The 18,709-nt window shown below is 39.0% G+C and overlaps 1 protein-coding gene across 2 annotated transcripts; it reads left to right on the forward strand.

Moving 5' to 3' along the window:
• Positions 1–12,129: 12,129 nt before the first annotated feature.
• On the forward strand, positions 12,130–18,333 carry LOC142366567 (adhesion G-protein coupled receptor G5-like). Of its 2 annotated transcripts, none has more exons than XM_075448494.1 (16): positions 12,130–12,404; positions 12,507–12,575; positions 12,684–12,863; positions 12,958–12,993; positions 13,082–13,156; positions 13,245–13,395; positions 13,533–13,689; positions 13,772–13,903; positions 13,997–14,107; positions 14,192–14,231; positions 14,544–14,659; positions 14,747–14,868; positions 14,951–15,216; positions 15,299–15,389; positions 15,489–15,772; positions 15,868–18,333. In XM_075448494.1, exons 1-16 carry the CDS (start codon positions 12,206–12,208, stop codon positions 15,984–15,986), a joined length of 2,148 nt encoding a protein of 715 aa, XP_075304609.1. In that variant the 5' UTR covers positions 12,130–12,205; the 3' UTR covers positions 15,987–18,333. The 2 variants fall into 2 exon arrangements, with proteins under 2 accessions (XP_075304609.1, XP_075304610.1); XM_075448495.1 differs by having other exon boundaries at positions 14,550–14,659.
• The last annotated feature ends 376 nt before the right edge of the window (positions 18,334–18,709 follow it).

Below are 18,709 nucleotides of genomic sequence, written 5' to 3' on the forward strand. Positions count from 1 at the left end.
CACACTTGGTTCAGAGCCTATGCATCATAGTAGAAGTGTAAACAAAACATTTAAGAGTCATTTGACCCCTCGTGGGGACAAGTAATCATTGTGTGACCTCAGACACCACCGTCTCTCGTTTCTTATCACAGACAGGAGGCGAAGAGAGAAAGTCATCAACAGGCACGTACACGCTCGCCTCTCAACTCCCCAAAATTCACATAGGTATACATGTACACTCATACCCACTCACTGTTCCAGCAGTATGGCAACACAAATGTCACATGGAGGGGTGAGGATCAAACTGTTATTGGATCTGAGTTTTGATTATTTTTGGATTTCCCACCTTTTGCCATAATGTTCTCGAAAATCAAACGAAACTTTGTGATGAAACACGTGTAACATGATATACTGAAGGTGTCACAAGCTATAACCCTGAATTATTCATTCCAGAAAAGCAGTCTGATAGAAAATCAATCATTCTATCCTGATCTGATGCAGAGTCTGCTGAAATATTAGCTGCTGGGAAACATATCAGTCCATGAATGTTCCTTAATGTATATTCCATTAAAAATTTACACTCCCCTCTAATAGTGTGTCAGATATGTACACGTATGTGCGAATGTGTTTTAGCAGGGCGCGGTCACTGCGTCCAAAGCCCAGTCTCATTCTGTAGGGCTGATGACCTGTCTTTGGGATGGTCTGTAGACATGAGGGGGGTCACATGGGTGTAGTGACCTCCTGTCAGCGTTACGTGAACCCCCTTATGGACCATGATGAAGTCAGATTGTCTAATCCATGGAAAACAAAAGTGCTGTCAGTCAGGCTGGACAAGTCGTCAACAATGGCAGTGGCACCATCAGCCTGGGAGAATTTCACCACCAGGCTGGGCCCTTTGTAGAGGTTCACTGATGAGATATTGATGACGGAAAGACGACTGACTTCTACACTACTGCTGCTAATGGTCTCTAAGTGTTCACCAGTGAAAATGGACCATGTATTTTCTGTACGGTTAAATAGGATACGCTCATTATGGCTGCTCTGTGTTTTGTTGTAAGTGCTTTTTACGATTGGTCTCTAAGTATCGAATAACAATCAATGTTTGGCCAATAAAGCAGCTGCATCTTCATATGGGACTTGTCTGTGTGAAATGCTTTTAGATAGGAGAGAGTCTGACAGAATAAAACAAAGGAGCTTTGTGTTCGCCACAATGGATGGATTATACCAATCTCCCAAATTATAAGCTGTCTCATGAGCAACGAGAGCTACTTATCATCCTCACAGCACTATCAAACATTTTCGCCACTGCTCACGTGTGGCTAATACACTCGACCTTCAGGTCGTAGGCTCTTATAAGCCAGTCCCAGTGCTTCCCAGTCAAGTATCTGCCCACAAAGCTTTCAATATCAGCGTCCTATTTTTCTGATCCACCACATCAAACTGTTATATAAACTGTTTACTTAATTCTGCAATTTTTACTCTACTATGATAAGCATCTCCAGTGAACTGTAATAAGCATTATGAATGAGATCATCATCCACTGTAATCTTCAGCCAGAACACGAGACTTCACAGATAATGGGGAAAAGCCAGTCCACCCAGCTCTAGCAGCCTCCTTTTGTGGAACCCTCCTGCCTTTAGCAGTGTGCCCTCCTACACCACTGAACATATTTTGTCCTTCCACTACAGATGATGTCATTCAAACAGTGAATATTCAAGCTCGATAGGCAGCAGGCAGGCAGATGAACTAAATAAAAGGTAAGTGGACGCAGAGAGATGTGATAGCAAGAGTGAGTTGTGCTTGACCACATTCCAGGAGTATGAGGTGACCTGGTGTTGACTGCCCCACGAGGAATCCCTTTGATAATGCTCCTATCTGCCCAGCGATCAATAGGCAGTACTGCGCTGATAAAAGAACATGGCTCACATCAAAGCGTGCGCCTGCTACAATGTGGAGGATAAGTAATAAAATGTCAATTATTAATAGAGGGGAAGGGTCTCCTTTCAAGTGGGAGAGAATTTAGATAATGAAATTCAAACAAAATCTAACGTCCACAGATAACATCCTTAAGGCATTGAAATTCTTTCAAATAACATCTTAATAATTTGCCTTTCATGTTAGACAGAAGATTTTATTGCAGTGCTGCTTGAACAAGAAATCCAGTTCTGAGAAAGATGCATTCATCTGTCAACAAAAGATGTAACATTTCTGCAACCTTCAGATATCCTACTGAAGCTGCCACTATTCTGAACTTTTAACCTTCACCTCCACATAACCCCAACATCTGTCCCACCAAACTACAGATGCACAGATCCATATTTGCATGCACCTGAACTCTCCACACCTCACTGCAGCTCTAAATCAATATTTTCCCCCAAGAGCGGCTTTGTTCTTTCATGTTTTGAGTCAGATGGCCAACAAAGTTTTTTTTTCCTTTTTCTGTTTCAGTTTGGCTTCAACCCAGCTGACTATGAATTTCAGATCTTTTGATGCAGCTTGTCAGTTGCAATGATTTATTGATCAGAAAAGGGGAGGGTGGCACTGCATTTGGGACCCCTCCACTGTTGTTAGACAATGCACAGCTTTAAATTGTACCCCTCGATGTAGGAGAATGTTAAATATTCATGATAAATATCAACATATGGATTATCATGCATATTTTATGTTAGCAGTCTCATATAGAAAATAAATTGACTGTTTATCACCAAGTATCTTTGAAAAAAAACATGTTGTTGTCTTTTAGCCCTCTCACTTTGCCTATCGGTAACAGCTTGAAGTCTCCTCACTGCTATAAAGAAAAAAACAAGGACAATTAGTGAAATTTCTGTGTGTTTCTGGGTCATCCTTTCCCATGAAGTTCACATGAAAGCAGTTTATTGATTTCTCAGAACAAATAAATGTGCTGTGAAGTTTTCTCTCTGCTCCCTCCTCATGTCTGATGCCTCTCATCTCTGCTGGAACAAGCTGAGCTCAGAGGAGGGTCATGCTTGTGTGTTTCCATCTAGCTGATCACAGAAATTAGTCTTGTTACTTCACTTACAATTGGTCTCCTAACAACTTTTCCCTTTGATATCTATTTGGATTTCCAGGGGAGCTCAGCCAGTTTATTATACTACACGCATGATGAAGCTCTGCATAGGTCTGAGAGTACATTGATGTAAAGCTTATAATAGGCTTCAACAAATGCCAGAGTGAGAGAGAGTAAAGCCAGGAAGACAAAAGAAAAAAGGAAAATCCTGAATTTATGAATCACTGCATCTATAATCCAGTGGAAATTGTAGTGTACAACATGTATAAATTGATATTGACTGGTAAAACAAGTGTTAACAGCTGTAAAGTAGCAGAGTTTGAGAGGAAGGGTGGGGGGGCTGCAGTATCTCAGCAGCAGGAGTTTCTCCTTCCAGCTCTCCCAGGTTGCCTTATCTGTGTCTTTTGACAGGCTAATGTGCTGATTCTGGGACTCTCCAGCACTCAGCAGGGAGCTCCTGGCCACCTGCAGCTGAGGGAACATAGCATCTTTAACAAAGGGACCTCTTTATAGTCAAGCTGGGATGCCTCTTGGAGTCCCCTAAAACAAAGCAGTAGCCAGGAAAGACTCTTCACAGCAATAGATGGAGGGTGTAGTGTGTGTGAGCCATTGCAATCATCACTACTGTTAAATTCAAACTGAAATGGAAACACAAATAGATACATGCCATACAGAAAACAAAGGGAATATTACAAAATGCAGAAATGCAGATAGTTTCTATTAGCATGTAATATGACTAATTAAAATCCACCAGTGGAATTTCAACTCGTATTTTTGTCAGCTTTTGCATCCATTAGCTTGTATGTACAACTACACTAAACTTTTTAGTTTTTTCAACCAAGACTAGAATCAAAGGACAGAATTCCTGCTAATGAGTTTCACACTGAAGTCCCAATTTTTTTTTTTAAAAGAGCCCAATTAAACATCATATTCAAAATTATTGAATATGATACATTTACAAAATTTTATCAATATAACTTATATGTGAATGGCAAAAATCAACCTCTGTTTTCAGTTTATGTTGAGACATCGCATTGGAGGATTTTTTGCTCACTCTTCTGTACAGGGCGGTTTGAACTCCTGTTATACACAGTGGGTAATTCCGGGGCCATCGTCACATGTATTTCCCACCTCAGGCACCTCCGCATTAAGGATTTTTGATTAATTTATTTATTCATTTGAAGAATTATTTGTGTGATAACGGTTGTTGTTTTGCTGCACAGCACACTTTCTTTTTTGAAATTATATTTAACAGACAGATGTGACGTTTTCCTGTGAGTCAACTCACGTAATTTAGATTTAGCTGATCCATCAGTGAATTTGGGTTGCTCTGCCCTAGATGCAGCAAAACAAGCTCAAAGCATGATACTACCACCACCATGTTACACATGTGGTTAACATTCTGGAATGCTGTATTGACCTTTTCAACCTCAAAGTTATATTGAATCCGTATTATCCATCCACAACACTTTGTCTGGCACCTTTCTGACTTGGCCACATGATATTTTGCAGACTGCAGGAAGGTAAAAATGTTCTTTTTGGAACTACGCTTTCTTCATCCAACCCTGCAATCAACACCATTATTATTTAGTGTTCTGGTGTATTCATGAACATTTAATTGCTTAGGAGTTACCCTGGGTTTCTTTGTGACCTCCCAAACCATTGCACCCGAAGTTCTTTGTTCCATTCTTGGGAGGTACTCAAATGTTTGCATTTACTGATTTGTTGTATTTTTTTTTTTTTTTTCTAAATGAAGGATTGCTTTAAGTTATATTAAGGTTTCACAAAGTTTCAAGAAAAACTTGAGCTAAACTATGCTACTGGTTACTCTCTTCATGCTGAGCAAACTGTGTGCTGGCTCTGATAAAGTGTCATGTTTACTATGTAAACCTGAAAGTGGCACAAGAGAGTAAATATACATTTGTCCCAAATTATGGGAGCATTTGTTTAAAAGGATCTCAGTATCCTGCTCAATAACGTCCCTTCCTGTCGTTATTGACACTACTTGTCCCTGAAGGCAGGAATTCTTGGTAAACAGACACACAAATCAAACTGCTGACAGCTTTTTAGACAGACTACAGTCACCAACCCACATGTGGTACCTCAACACAGAGAGAATGATGTCATGGTGTCTCCTGCCTGGCAGTGGTGGCACTTCCAGGACAATGTTTCCAATAATAACAGAAAAGTAATTTGAAAGATGCTGACAAACCACAACGTCCTGATAATGAAGGCTTTGTAAGGGAGCACTATACCACAAAGAATCTATTTATTTCAGTCAAATTGCTTTGAAGTGTCCCATCTACCACACATTTGTAACTCTATCCCTGTGTGATGAAATTGCCAATTCATAATGAAAGTTGATCCCAAAGTGAGATCATTCCTTTCTTCATTTGCCCCACAGACTTACCTAGGGGGTATTTTAGAGACACAATGATGTGGTGAAGAGTGCTTGACCAAATGAAAAACTAAGGGGAACTGTAGGGGAACGAATGGCCCAGCGTTGTCTTTCAACTGAAGTTGAAATTTTCACAATATAGTGAAACTTTACAGTTCACCTAATGACCTCTTCGAAGCTCTAAATAAATAGTCCGTCACCTCACCAAAGCTGTTAGTCTTTCTCCCCTCCCTTCCAATTGCAGCTAACCACCCAGTGACCCATCATCACCAAGCAATCACCTAAACTTCTTCATTCCCTTCCTTTCATTCCACACTTTTTCTCACCTCTGTGAGACCCCTCTTTCAGTTTACACCTCTATTGTGACAAAAGCCACGGGTTTTTGATTGTTTCCCTGGCTCTCTTTCAGGCTCTTCACACCTTGGTGTCGCTCTGAGACCCCACACCTGAAAGCAGATTAGCTAACCATCACCTCCCCTTTTCCCTCTGCTACACTTCTACACTTCTTTTCACTCTTCACAGTGTTTCAGTGACTCCATGCTGCTCTGCCTTTACCCCCAACAGGCCAGCCTGCATCTGTGTCAAGGTCCAGTATAAGGTTACTATATACTTGGGTCGCTGACCCACAAGAAGAGGTAAGGTAATGGGTCGTAGGAAGGAAAGAGACACCCCCACTTGGTAACAGAGACTGATGTCATGGCAAGATGCCTGAGGGATGGGCTGCAGACTGGTGATGTCATAGCATGCTTGAATATCTAGTGGGGGGATACTGGAAGAGGAGGGTTTATGAATGTGTTCAGAATTTGGCGAATGATGGCAACACACTTTTCTGATGCAATTCATGACAAGAGAAGGAAATTACTGACAAGTGTCCTTTGACCATGAACATGTAAACATGTTTTGTCCATTAAAATGAGAAAATTAAAAAAAAAAAAAATCTAATTTTTATGGACAAAACTGGCACTGCAACCAAAAGCAGCAAAGATCTTCAATCACAATTTTCTCTCCATGGCCAGCGTGACCTCGAGTAAGCATTCTGTAGGCCACAAAGATGTTCATCATCTAAGAGCTGCAGCGCTCATGAGACCATGTTTTTGATGGTTTGATTGGAGGTCCAGTGATGTGCAACACTAGTCAGTATAAGTTGCCACCTGTGACCTTGCAAACGAGAAGACATGAAAAATGTACTTTTTGTTTTACTTTTGCAATTCAGAATATCCACTGTTCATAATTTTATTTTTCCTTTATATGCTGTCAACACGCTCCTACGTGGAATGAATCGCACAGGGAATGGCTCTGGTGCTGCAGTCATGGTTAGGTAACAGAAGAGTCTTTCTGCATTGTGGCCTGATTTATACATGTCATATGAAAAACTGTAACCAAATGACATTAAGGTTTTACACCAAGGCTCTAGAGCAATTATTGAGCTCAGAGGTCCATCACATCAGTAAATGTAGGGTAACAGATGGGTCACTGACACCACATAGTCCATTAAAAGATACCACAAAAAGGATTAGCTTCAATTTGGGGTTGCTACACATGCCTGTGCATGTGTTTGTGGTATTTACGAAAGATGAGAGCACCCCTACTGCCCACCCTCTCCAGCCCCTATATCTCTGGCTGACTGAAGGGGTCCGAAATAACTAACTAATATAAAGAGTGACCATGACGCATGTTTGTTGGTGTACAGGCTTGAACATGCAAAAACAACATAAACGGGTGCTTTGAACACAAATGCACAATCTCTAAGATCCTGCATTCCAACACAAGGCCAAGTCAACTCCTCCTTCTCCTCACACCCTCCATCCGAAACTCTTAAGACTCCCAAACACTTTGATTACGAGATCGTTTTACACTGCCAGGCCAACAGTGAAACATTAGTGGGAGTAATATCTCTGTCAAATGGTTATGGATTGTGCCGTGGACAAGATGAGGTCATCAAGCAAATCCATAGCTGCTCTGCGTCACTGTCACTTTTCTAATTGGAGCGACAAGCAGGGTCATATCTCTCATTCATTAAGATCTTAATCTCTTTAACAAGATTGATACCAACAATTTTTTTAGACCTGGTGCACACCGACACGCACATCCAGATGTATGCAGGATGTGGGTTTCGTGTAACATGAAGGCTGACTCTATGTGATAGATAGCAAGTGATCTGCTGACCCCTGTGAGGACAAGTTTAAGGCACTGGGCAATGGACCCATGTGAGGTCTGTGTGCATGTGGATCCGTTGTGTTCTACCACAGAGCATCAACACCACAACCAGTTGTCTGCTTGGAAATGTACATAGTTGAAATCACTGCAAATGCTGTGTGGCACTGCCAGACTGGCAACTAAATTCACCAGGGAAGTTTTCCAAACTGCTTGCCAACCAAACAGCTCCACCACAGCCCTCCGATGCAAGTGGTGGGTACAACAGGGCTACAGCATGAGGACAAAGGCTCAATTAAGCACCATCAAATATTCATCTGCCATACGGCACTGAGCCCCCGGCTCTATCCCCACAGCGTTGTGTAAAAAAACAAACAATGAAACTGCTCCAGAAAACAATGAAGAGTGAAGAAGAAACTTCTTTAATTATCTTTAAACCCACAAACAGCAAGCAACACTGATTTGTTTATGTTAATGAATAGTGGCCACACATACACAAGTTACTTAAGCATCACTAACTTCATGGCTGTCTAATCTGTAAAATCCTCTGACATTACAAACGAGGCAAATTACTTTTTAATGGATAGAGAGGCTTGTTTTCTCACCTACCCATATTAGGCAGAGGTAATGGCAAACTAATGGCCAACAGACCATTAATGAGCATAACAATGACATCACCTGACTGCCCACATGGTTCAGTAACTTGAGTTAACTCCAAACTGTCAATAAAAACTCCATCAATGAATCCAGTCAGGCTTGTTCAGACAGTGACTGGGTCTAAATGTATTTAGTGCTGCTGGTGAGGTGGTAATTGGCTTGGCAGCCTCGCAGGCTGGCTGTAATGACATTATCAACCTGTTAACAACCACAAAGGAGATTTCTTTGTCCTCAACCTATGGCCGGCTGTAGTTTTGCTCATCTACAGTGATATTTGGACAGATTTTTTATGATCTATGGTGGCAATTTACTTTATGAATTAGATGTCTGACAACACGCACAGATGAGGAAAAATGTGAATTTCTTTCCTGTTACATACTGCTTGTATCAGCCATCAGGCTTTCACCAGGAGGCAGCATTAGCCCATTTTCCACACTTCAGGTTCATATGAAGTGCACCTACAGTAATTCAGCTCTCCCTCAATAGGTCTGTTCTGGTTGTTTATTCAGAGGCCCTGAGGTGAAAAATGAATTTTACAGTTCTGTCAAGACTGGTCAGCAATACTAAATGTGTTTAAACCCCCACCAAGCTCATATAGTGGCTTTGGGCAGAAATGCTACTGAGTTTGAAAGGATGAAACATTATACTAAAATCGTAGAGGAGCATTTCAATAAAGGACATTCATATGATGTCATTTTCTTTCATCATATCAAGATATGAAAATATGACTGAACCCTGACAACACTCTTGAAAGAAACAGAAAAAAAAAATGAAACCCTAATCCATATATTTCATATAATCTTAAAATTGACAGCAAAAGTTTTGCATCAGCACTAAATGAGGGCTAAGTCAGTTAGACAACTGCAGCTTATTCAGAACTCTGCTGCTTGACTCCTCACTAAGACCAAAAAAGTGGAGCACATCAGTCCAGCTCTGAGGTCTTTACACTGGCTGCCTGTCCATCAGAGGATAGACTTTAAAGTTCTGATGCTGGTCTATAAAGCTCTGAATGGTCTGACCCAGTATGAACCTTCCAGACCCCTCAGGTCATCTGGATCCGGTCGTTTATCAGTTCCCAGAGTCAGAACCAGACATGGAGGAGCTGCATTCAGCTTCTATGCTCCACATGTCTGGAACAAACTCCCAGAAAGCCTCAGATCAGCTGAAACACTCAGTGTATTTAAGTCCAGGTTGAAGACACACCTATTTTCAGCTGCGTTTGAATAAAGCTCAAAACTTAATCACATTTTAACTACTGATTTTATCTGATTTTATCTATTGTTCTTATTTCTTTCTTTTTTGTTTAAAATTTAAATCATGCTTTTTATTTCTACTGTTTTAATGTCTCTGTAAAGCACTTTGAAGCCTTGCCTCTGTCAGGAACAGCATTTGGTTTTATAGTCTCTGCAGCAAAACCGATCCCATGCTTGTTATATAGCTTGCTAAATAGATGAGTCAGGACTTTGCACCCATGAGTACATCGCTTTTGTTCTCTCTAAAACTTATCAATTTAAAAATCCAGTTAATATCCAGTGTAAGGATACCAATTAACAAGTCAGGGAACCAAAAAATACCTTTAGAATTTGAACTCCTTTTGATTTCTACAATCCCTGGACAGTGAGAGTAACTACATGACAACTATACAGTGTCAAAATATAAAAACTATACTGGTTAAAGACAAATACCCGCCTTTCCTGCATTACAATTGAAATCTCAACTGTTTGTCCACTAATTCAGTGAATTATGACAGTGATAACATCCTCCGATAAATCTTATAACATAACAGTAAGATTATAAGATACAGTATATAATAATATACTATAAAATCATTTACAATTAGTACAATTTAGCAATATACTTACATTTAAATACACATTTATAGTATTTGGTTTCACTTTTAAAGCAACTTCTTTTAGAGTGTACTTTCCCAGAAATTAAAAAGACAAATAGCTCACTGTTGCTGTGTCACACCTCAACAAGATGCAAACATAACAGAATATTTTCCTGTAGTTTGGTTTAGTTTGCATAACACAGCTGCTTTGATGAATTTCCTTTAGTTAAATGAAGCTTCGAGAGAGCCACAGGTGTACTTTCTGCTGGAACTGCAACATGTTTTTCTCGTTCTACACGATCATCTTCAGCAGCAGGTTTTTTTAAGTTGAACTTTTGCATACCTGCTTTTCAATTTCTTACCTTTGTGCTGTATGTGGCCTGGAGGACATAAGGCTGGTATTAATCTTCTCGTTTCATGCATGGACAAAAAATATACACTCTTATGTGAAAAATAAATGTACTCACTTTCACTTTTTGTGTTTCAGAAGATAATAAAAAGTCATCTGGTCCTCAACAGGTCCTAAAATTAGGCAAACACAACATCAAACGAACAACACATTATATTTATTTGACCAAAAGTAAACCACTGTGTTAAAAACTAACTACACCCGTGATTCAATACATTGCAGAATCACCTTTAGCAACAATAATGGAGTATTTGTTTTCTGTATGACTGTATGTCTCTCACATTTGTGTGGAAGGATTTTGGTCCATTCCTTTTTTACAATGTTGCTTTTGCAGGAATTTATCTGCATAGGATCTCACCACAGTGTTTCAAGCAGGTTAAGGTCTGGACTTTGAGAGAGTCATTGCAACATCTTGTGCTGTTTCATTCTCAGTCATTCTGTTATAGATTTGTTGGAGTGCTTGGGATCATCATCATCATCAACCCAACTTCAGTCAAGCTTTAGATGTCAGATAGATGGCTTTGACTCTAGAATACTTTGGTATACAGAAGAGTTCAAGATGGACTCAATGACCACAATGTGTCCCGGTCCTGTGGCTGCAGAACAAGCCCACATCATGAGCCCTCCACCACCGTGCTTGACAGTTGGTATGAGCTGTTTGTGCTGATATGCTGTGTTTGGTGTCGTCAAAACATGGTGCTGTGAATTATGGTCAAATATCTTCACATGTGTCCAAAGGACAAACTACAAAAGAAGATCTACAAACTCTGTAGACACTGAGATGTTGTTGTTTCATTTTTTTTTTTGTAATTTCTCTGAGCATCACATGGTTTGACCTTGGAGTGAACGGATTCCAAATAGTTTGGAAGAAGCCTTTTATCCCCTTAACATCACTGCTGATGCCTTTCGTCTTTGGCATCGTGTAACCACACAAGCTCACAGGTACTTTTTAATTTGTCGTGTGTTGTTGTACATCTGAGGCTGCAGTGTTATTGTTGCAGTTCATCTGAATTTTTACCTTTCTGAAATAGTTGTGTTAAAGAATTGGAAGATTGTTTACTTTCTTATTCAGTAATGTTCCAAACCCAAAATATCAGATCATTTCTGAATTCTGATGACACTTCGCAATATCTACAATCCTGATCTTAAATAAACTCTGTCTTTTGCTCACTTTTAACACATACTGTCAAGTTAATTTCCGAAACAATTGTATAATGAGGCTGCTAAGCTCTCCTAGCTTCTATCCCTCACTAGTACTTCAAACAGTTGTGTGTGACCTCAGTATAAAGTCTATGTACCGTGCAATTATGAATTAGTATATGCAGTTAGTTAAACTATTTTTGAATATCCTGCTCAACTCTTTTTTGCAAATAAGATCTTCATCTTATTGACAGTTCATGACAGGATAAATAACAAGTAAAATAGCATTAAAAAAGTTTAAACAGGACTACAAAATTCAGTATGTAATGTAGACTTGTTGAACACAAGATAGTTGAGATGTTGATGTCAAACAAAATCCCTGCACCACAGGTACAGTCCCCTCAGCTAAAACCGGTCCAGCCCAGCAGTGGGGGACTGGCATACTTTATTTGCAAGTCAAAGCAGACAGTCCTTTTTTGATGCTACGTTAGGTGTATGTGTATCCATGTACGGTGTCATGATAGATAAAGCAGATATCCATCTCACTCAGGCAACAGAAGCAACTGCGTACATAGATCTCTAGATCTTTTCATCTTTAGATGAACCGCCATGGCTTCAAGTCATCGCTGGATCTTTGTCACAAAAGTAGTGATTCTCCTCTATCAGACGTTCCTCCAGAATTCCCACAGTTGCAGCTCAGGTGAGTATCCAATTCAAACTTGGAACAAATCAATGGGGAGCTACAGTTTCAAAAACATCCTGCTTATCAGCGCTGAAGAGATTGATCATCAAACAACTTTTCCATCCAGTAAGTTTAGGAAGGCTTGTGTAAATATTTTTTTAGAGAATAGTCTTCGACTGAATGTATAAAAAGAATGAAAAGGGTAAATGGTTTCATGTGATATTTCAGATGCTGTTGATTCAGACGGCATTGAAATTAAACTCTGTTTCAACATCCAGGAAAACAAAACTCATGCAGGTACATCTGTCTAAAATCTGGCCTGTTTTCAACTTGCAAGAAATTGTTATTAAACTGTCTATCTTAGCCATTTGATGACAGTGACTGTATTGTGATGTTTATCTTTAGCCTGTTGTCACACCGGAGATTTCAACTGCACCATTGAAGTGAGGCGGCTCGGAACACCGACAGAAGACAGATACAGCCTGACTCTGCACAAAGAAATTCTATCCAAGCAAGATATTGTAGTGATGATTACACCAGATGCTAACTTTTCATGTATGCCATCAAATTTCAGCTCGAACACAGGTATTACAGATGACTCCCACTGAAGCTAAGCAGCGAGATGCTGCCCTCTATTGGTAAAAAAACTGTATCAAAAAATATCTTTCTTCTGTTGCAGATTTCTTCCTAAATATTCACAAATGCCTGGATACAGGTAAATTTAAAAAAAATATACCACATTAAATGTGAAAGCAGAGACACCATTCTGCACAAGATCTGATTTTTTAAAATATATTTTAAAGGTAAAAAGAATATCAGACTGAGTCAGGATGGCTTATGTGGAAAACATTCACCCTATCAGGAAGCGGCTTGCAGAGGTATTAGCTTTGTTTACATGAGTATTTGCAACGTTTCTCAGTCAGCATTGTTGTGACAAAATGTTTCCACTTGTATTTTGATATGCAGGTCTAGAGGGGATAAAATCACAGTATGTGATCATGCATGAATCTAATGAAAGCAGATGTGTCTCTTGCGAGCCACCAAATATAGATCCGGTCACATTCATAATTGTTAATGCCTCGGACTTCAATGATACTACAAGCCCAGAGGAAGCAGTGTAAATATCTTAATTATTGATAGCAAAAAATGCACCAGTGATATGAACACTGTTTGAGGTTGCTGCAAATTAGTCCTACATTATCAAGAGATGTGATTGGATTTTGCTGTGAGAAATTATTTGTGTTTATGTTCCAGAAAAGTGATGAATGAGCTCTCATCTTTACTGGACCAGATGGGCAATTCCAACAAAGCTACAATCAAAATAGGCAATGTCACAGGGGGCATTGCTAAACTGCCACCACAAAACCAGACCAGCTTGAACTTCGGCTTTACATCACGCGGTGATATAATTGTACACAACTTGCCTTACCACAACATATCAAGAAGTAATCGATCACCCAAGTTCTTCTGATAACCTTCTTTTTTTCACCTAGATTTCTGAGGGAAAGGGCATTTTTATGACTAATGTCACTCTATTAGTGAACATTCCCGAAGAAGCTTGTAAGATGGCAGTCAAAAAAAATGGTTCATTCACCGGAGTGCTGCTTTTTCCCGGATGGGTTCAGGTAAGAGTGAAGCTGACCTGATGGTGTACGATTTTCTCCTTAAATGAGTAAATGATTAAATGATAAAGCAGTAATTCCATCTATTACCAACAGGGTGACGCCAACAATTTATTTTTCAACAATGAAGTGTTGGGAATTGAAATGGGAGCAAAAATATCTAATCTCTCACAAACCATAGACATTCACTACAGTAATGTGAATAAGGTAAAATACTTGCTAATAAGTATCATAATAATCTCTATTTGGAAAGTACAAGTATTCAGATTTTTCTTTTCCATCCTGCTACAGCGAGGGAACATTGCTTCTTGCAGGTCATGGGATGGCAAAGGTAATTATAAGAAATCATTAGGCTACACTTTTTCTTGCTATATTATGATATTTAAGCACATCAATAAGATATCATCCATTAAGAGGGCTTTATAAAACTCGTGTTTACAATAATAACAAGGTTTATACACATATACAATGTCATCACTTTGCAATGTTAATTTATTGTACATTGTGTCCATCTTTTATATAAACTCTATTGAGATTACAGTACAATAAGAAGCGGCGTGGCCCATTAAGAAAGTGGTTGTGAATCTAGTTTTAAAGTTCTGATGAGTGCTTTTACTTTCCATATATTTACATGCTCACTAAGAAATAGCTGGCAGCCCCTCTGAACCAAACTGGGTCACAGATGGCTGTCAAACAAAGGAAACCAAAGAGAACATCACGTGTCAGTGCTCCCATCTCACTTTTTTTGCTATACTCTTGGTAAGATAATTGTACGTAATTACAGTCATAGCTACTGACATTTATGAATGACATGAATATTGAATGTGTGTTTCTGTTTGAAATCAGTCACCCCCATCAAAAAACATAAGCACTTCGGATTTTAAGTCCCTGACATACATCACTTCAATAGGCTGTGGCTTGTCGACATTTTTTCTGGCAGTGGCACTATTTATGCATTTTTTCATCAGGTAAGACGTTAGGTCTCTTTTTCATTTTTTCAACCTTATTGGTCTGAAGAATTTATTTGACACAAATTATGTTGTTTTGCAGAAATGTGAGAGCTAATAGAGCTACTAAGATCCTGATCAATCTCCTTGTTGCCATGTTGATCCTCAACTTGTCCTTCTTGGTAAATGCGGACATCGCTAAGCTGGAAAACTTCATTGCATGCATGGCAATAGCAATGATTCTGCACTACAGCATGTTGGCCACTTTTACCTGGTTTTTCATGCAGGCTTTACATTTGTACTTTCATCTGCGCAAAATCCCTGCAGAAATCAAACATTACATATGGAAGATTTGCATTGCAGGATGGGGTAAGATGATTCAGCCAGAAAGTCCACTTTTGTATTTCCACTGTAATAGCTACAAGAGAAATGATGTTTTCTGTCTTTTTAGCCACACCAGCTGTGGTAGTCATTGCTTTTCTTGCCACTCAAGAATATGACTTTGTGGACATTTATACCAGTGATGGAAATTCAGTAAAAATGTGAGCATCTATCAATCAGACTATGAAAGACTTTTTTTTAACAGAAACAAGCACTATGCTCTAAAGTACATCACTTTTCATTCTTTTCACATTTTTTAGGTGCTGGATCTCCGATGCTGCTGTCCACCAGGGTGTGAACATTGGTTACTATGCCATAGTATTTGTGTTCACTTTCATCATCTTTGTTGTAACTGTGAGGCACATCACTCAGTTTAAGTCTGCAGCGGGGAAAGGTCAGGGCAGCAGCTCTACCAAGGCAAACTTATTCTCCATTCTGGGACTGTTCAGCCTCCTGGGCATCACCTGGGCATTTGCTTTCTTCAGCTATGGCACGCTGCTTCAACCCTCCTACTATATCTTCACAATCCTCAACTCCTTTCAAGGTAAATTACAAAAAGCAACACTTTAAACTGCATCCAAGCTGCTCAATTTTCACTGAGTAAAAAGAAATTGTAACCAGCTCACTGTTCTTTTGTAGGATTCTTCCTGTTCCTCTACCATCACAAGTCCAGGAAGATCATTCGAGAAGACAAAAAGGTCAAACAGAACATCAGCAGCATTGACACCATTGACACAGCTGTATCATCGTCTGGATAAAGTCTTCTGGATCCTCTGGATCTTGTGATTATTCCTCTTCCAAGGCAAGAACTTAGGAGGAATGGTGTCATCAGTTGTTTTTATGCTGGCAGGCAAAATTACACAAAATTAATAATCTTGGTGAAATGAGGGGTATTCAGATTTGGTGTGGATCTAAATCCCTTTCTTAAAAGCAGAAAATTAGACCATTGGCCCTGTTGGAGCACATACTCTTGGGTGCCATCGTAATTTTGTTCACGCAAGTACAGAAAATGTTGTGTGAGAGTATTTCGACACAAGAGGGCAGCATTTACTTTAAAATAGTTGTGAGTTTGACAAATTGGTGGAAAAAAGGTCTCTTGTTCTCCCTGACTCTCCCCAAATGAAATGCCCCTGTGTAACAACCGTTCTGATCTGAAATCTGTTTTATCTTTGGTCAAATGAGGAGATGGAGCATTCTCCTGGAAGTCAGTAGTGGGGATGGCTCTGTTTTTTAACAGAAGCCGTGTCTTACTCACTACGAAACCTCAAAGTTTCAGTCATGCAAAGTGTGAGTGATTAGTAAGACAAGTATGAAACTTATTATTGGTGTGTTTGTTATATGAGATGATGATGGCGGAATGCTTTGGGAAAAAAAGAAAAAAAAAAAAAACAAGGCAAAGGGGAGCACACAGTGTTGGGAGCCAAACTCTTTTCAGTCCGTTGCGTGCCTGCAGATAATTACCTTGAGCCTACAGAGAGCAGTATCCACTGGCTAAACAAGAAATGAGCTCATGCTTACCTGTAGGTGCCTGAGGGGACACCACTCTGTTAATACTATTCTCCAAAATTCTGGATCTTTAATGGCTTGGAAATTTATTCAGATCAGTGCATATTCAATGAGAAGATGCCACATTTGAATAATGAATGTAGAATACTTCTGGTTCCAAGGAAAATGGTTGATCAAAGTGATAAACTGGCGAGGTTTCATGGGGATTTCTGGTGATAAAAACCTGATCCTACAATCCATATCTTAAAATGATACATCAAACCATCCACTTTCATTCCTACATACGTTCTGAAAGGTTTTACACAAAAGTGTCTTCATATCTTATTCATTGTCTGAATTATATAAAATGTTATTTCTGAACCATTTCTAAAACATAGCGAAAGTTTTCAGCTATTGTCCATATTTGCTGTCGTGTGGATAGTAACAATTAATATGAAAACAAACTTTTAACTGATTCCATCCAACGTATACACGAATAAATGTATATTTTGCAGGATATTGCATGATTCTCATATAACCATATAACATTTCTAACTCGTTTTAATGACAGAACATGAAATACCTGCACAGCACAAGACTTTGCATGAAAAGGGAGGGAGGGGGGTGGTTGTGCGTTAGACTGCAGACTCTCACGCAATAGATTTGAATTTGAGCAGCCAAACTTCTCACTTTTTTACTTGCTCTCATTCACAAATGATAAGTAGTTAGAAGTTAAAAATTCATGGTTAGGGTTGGAATTTATATACAGGACTGAGAATAGATGTTAAATACAAAGTGATGTGTTGCTGTCTTGTCACATAGATGCTGCCCTACATTAAACTACAGTTGGGGATATGTCGCTATCTCATCATTTCTAACCATGGCTTGTGACTATACTATGTTTTGGAGATGTTCTGGTTAGATTGGACAGGAAATAAAGACAAATGGTGCAATAAGAGTCAAGGATGATGCTTTTTTATACACTCTGATTTGATTCTGTCGAGTATAGTTCTTTACATTTTTTTTAACTCTAACTAGGCATTTATTTTCCGAGATTAAAAAAAAAAGTGTAATTTCTTTTGTTTTACTACTTTCAAATGTATCTTTAATAAGATGCCAGGAAATGATGAGCTTTTTGTGGTACGTCACTGTGTAGAAAAAAAAAAGAATTGCATTTGTTAGTTCTTGTTTGACGTTGCTCTCGACTGTGACATATAACTGAGGGGCTTGTGTAGCCCTGTAAATAAATCTCTAATGTTTAAATTCCATTTCATATCTTCAATATTTCTCTTCAAGTTCTCCTAGAATAATAACAATATGGTAGATTTTATAATAATATAATTTTTAAGAAATTTCATGTTGACCTGTAATAATGATGTAAGATCATTCTCAGATTAAGTCTTGCATAATTTTCATACATATTTAAATAGCAGAACTTCCTTATACAGTCATTTGTTTGTGAATGTAGAGATGTTTTTTATTGTATGAAAATGACGATGATAAGGACTTTTTCCTGTTTTCAAGACAAAACATACTGTCTTTCAATCAAACCTGTGAAAGCTTTTGTAAAAGTAACTGACACTGTCTGAAGATTAAATCTAATAAAATTTATGGCACTTATCTTGAGTCGACACCAGAGTAGTTATTCTTTATGCTGTACTCTGGTTTGAGGAGTGATATTCAGAGAGAAAGCTTTATTTATTCATCTATGACTGATTAATCTTCTAAATGACCACAGCGTGTCAGAGAAAAACGTTGGTAATTACTGCCATGCACATCTGATTTGTGTTGCCCTCAAGGAGGCCTTTCATGCAGAGCACAGCAGGCGTCTGTGCTATACCGGTGTGTGTGTGTCTATACGTTGAGCCACAGCAGAGACTCCAGCTGTAAACCGAGGCTGCCGTGCAAGCTGCGATTACAAATCCTGGCTCTGTTGTTCATGATTGTGAAACTCATGTATCAACAAATATATCAATATGAAGAGCTGGAAAGATTT

Source organism: Odontesthes bonariensis, chromosome 17 (genome assembly GCF_027942865.1).
Source record: "Odontesthes bonariensis isolate fOdoBon6 chromosome 17, fOdoBon6.hap1, whole genome shotgun sequence".
Classification (NCBI taxonomy): domain Eukaryota; kingdom Metazoa; phylum Chordata; class Actinopteri; order Atheriniformes; family Atherinopsidae; genus Odontesthes; species Odontesthes bonariensis.

Coding starts and splice junctions, on each gene's coding strand:
- LOC142366567 (XM_075448494.1), top strand. CDS start 12,206: ATGGCTTCAAGTCATCGCTGGATCTTTGTCACAAAAGTAGTGATTCTC. Junction 12,576..12,683: donor GGAAAACAAAACTCATGCAG/GTACATCTGTCT, acceptor GTTTATCTTTAG/CCTGTTGTCACACCGGAGAT. Junction 14,232..14,543: donor CAGGTCATGGGATGGCAAAG/GTAATTATAAGA, acceptor ATGCTCACTAAG/AAATAGCTGGCAGCCCCTCT.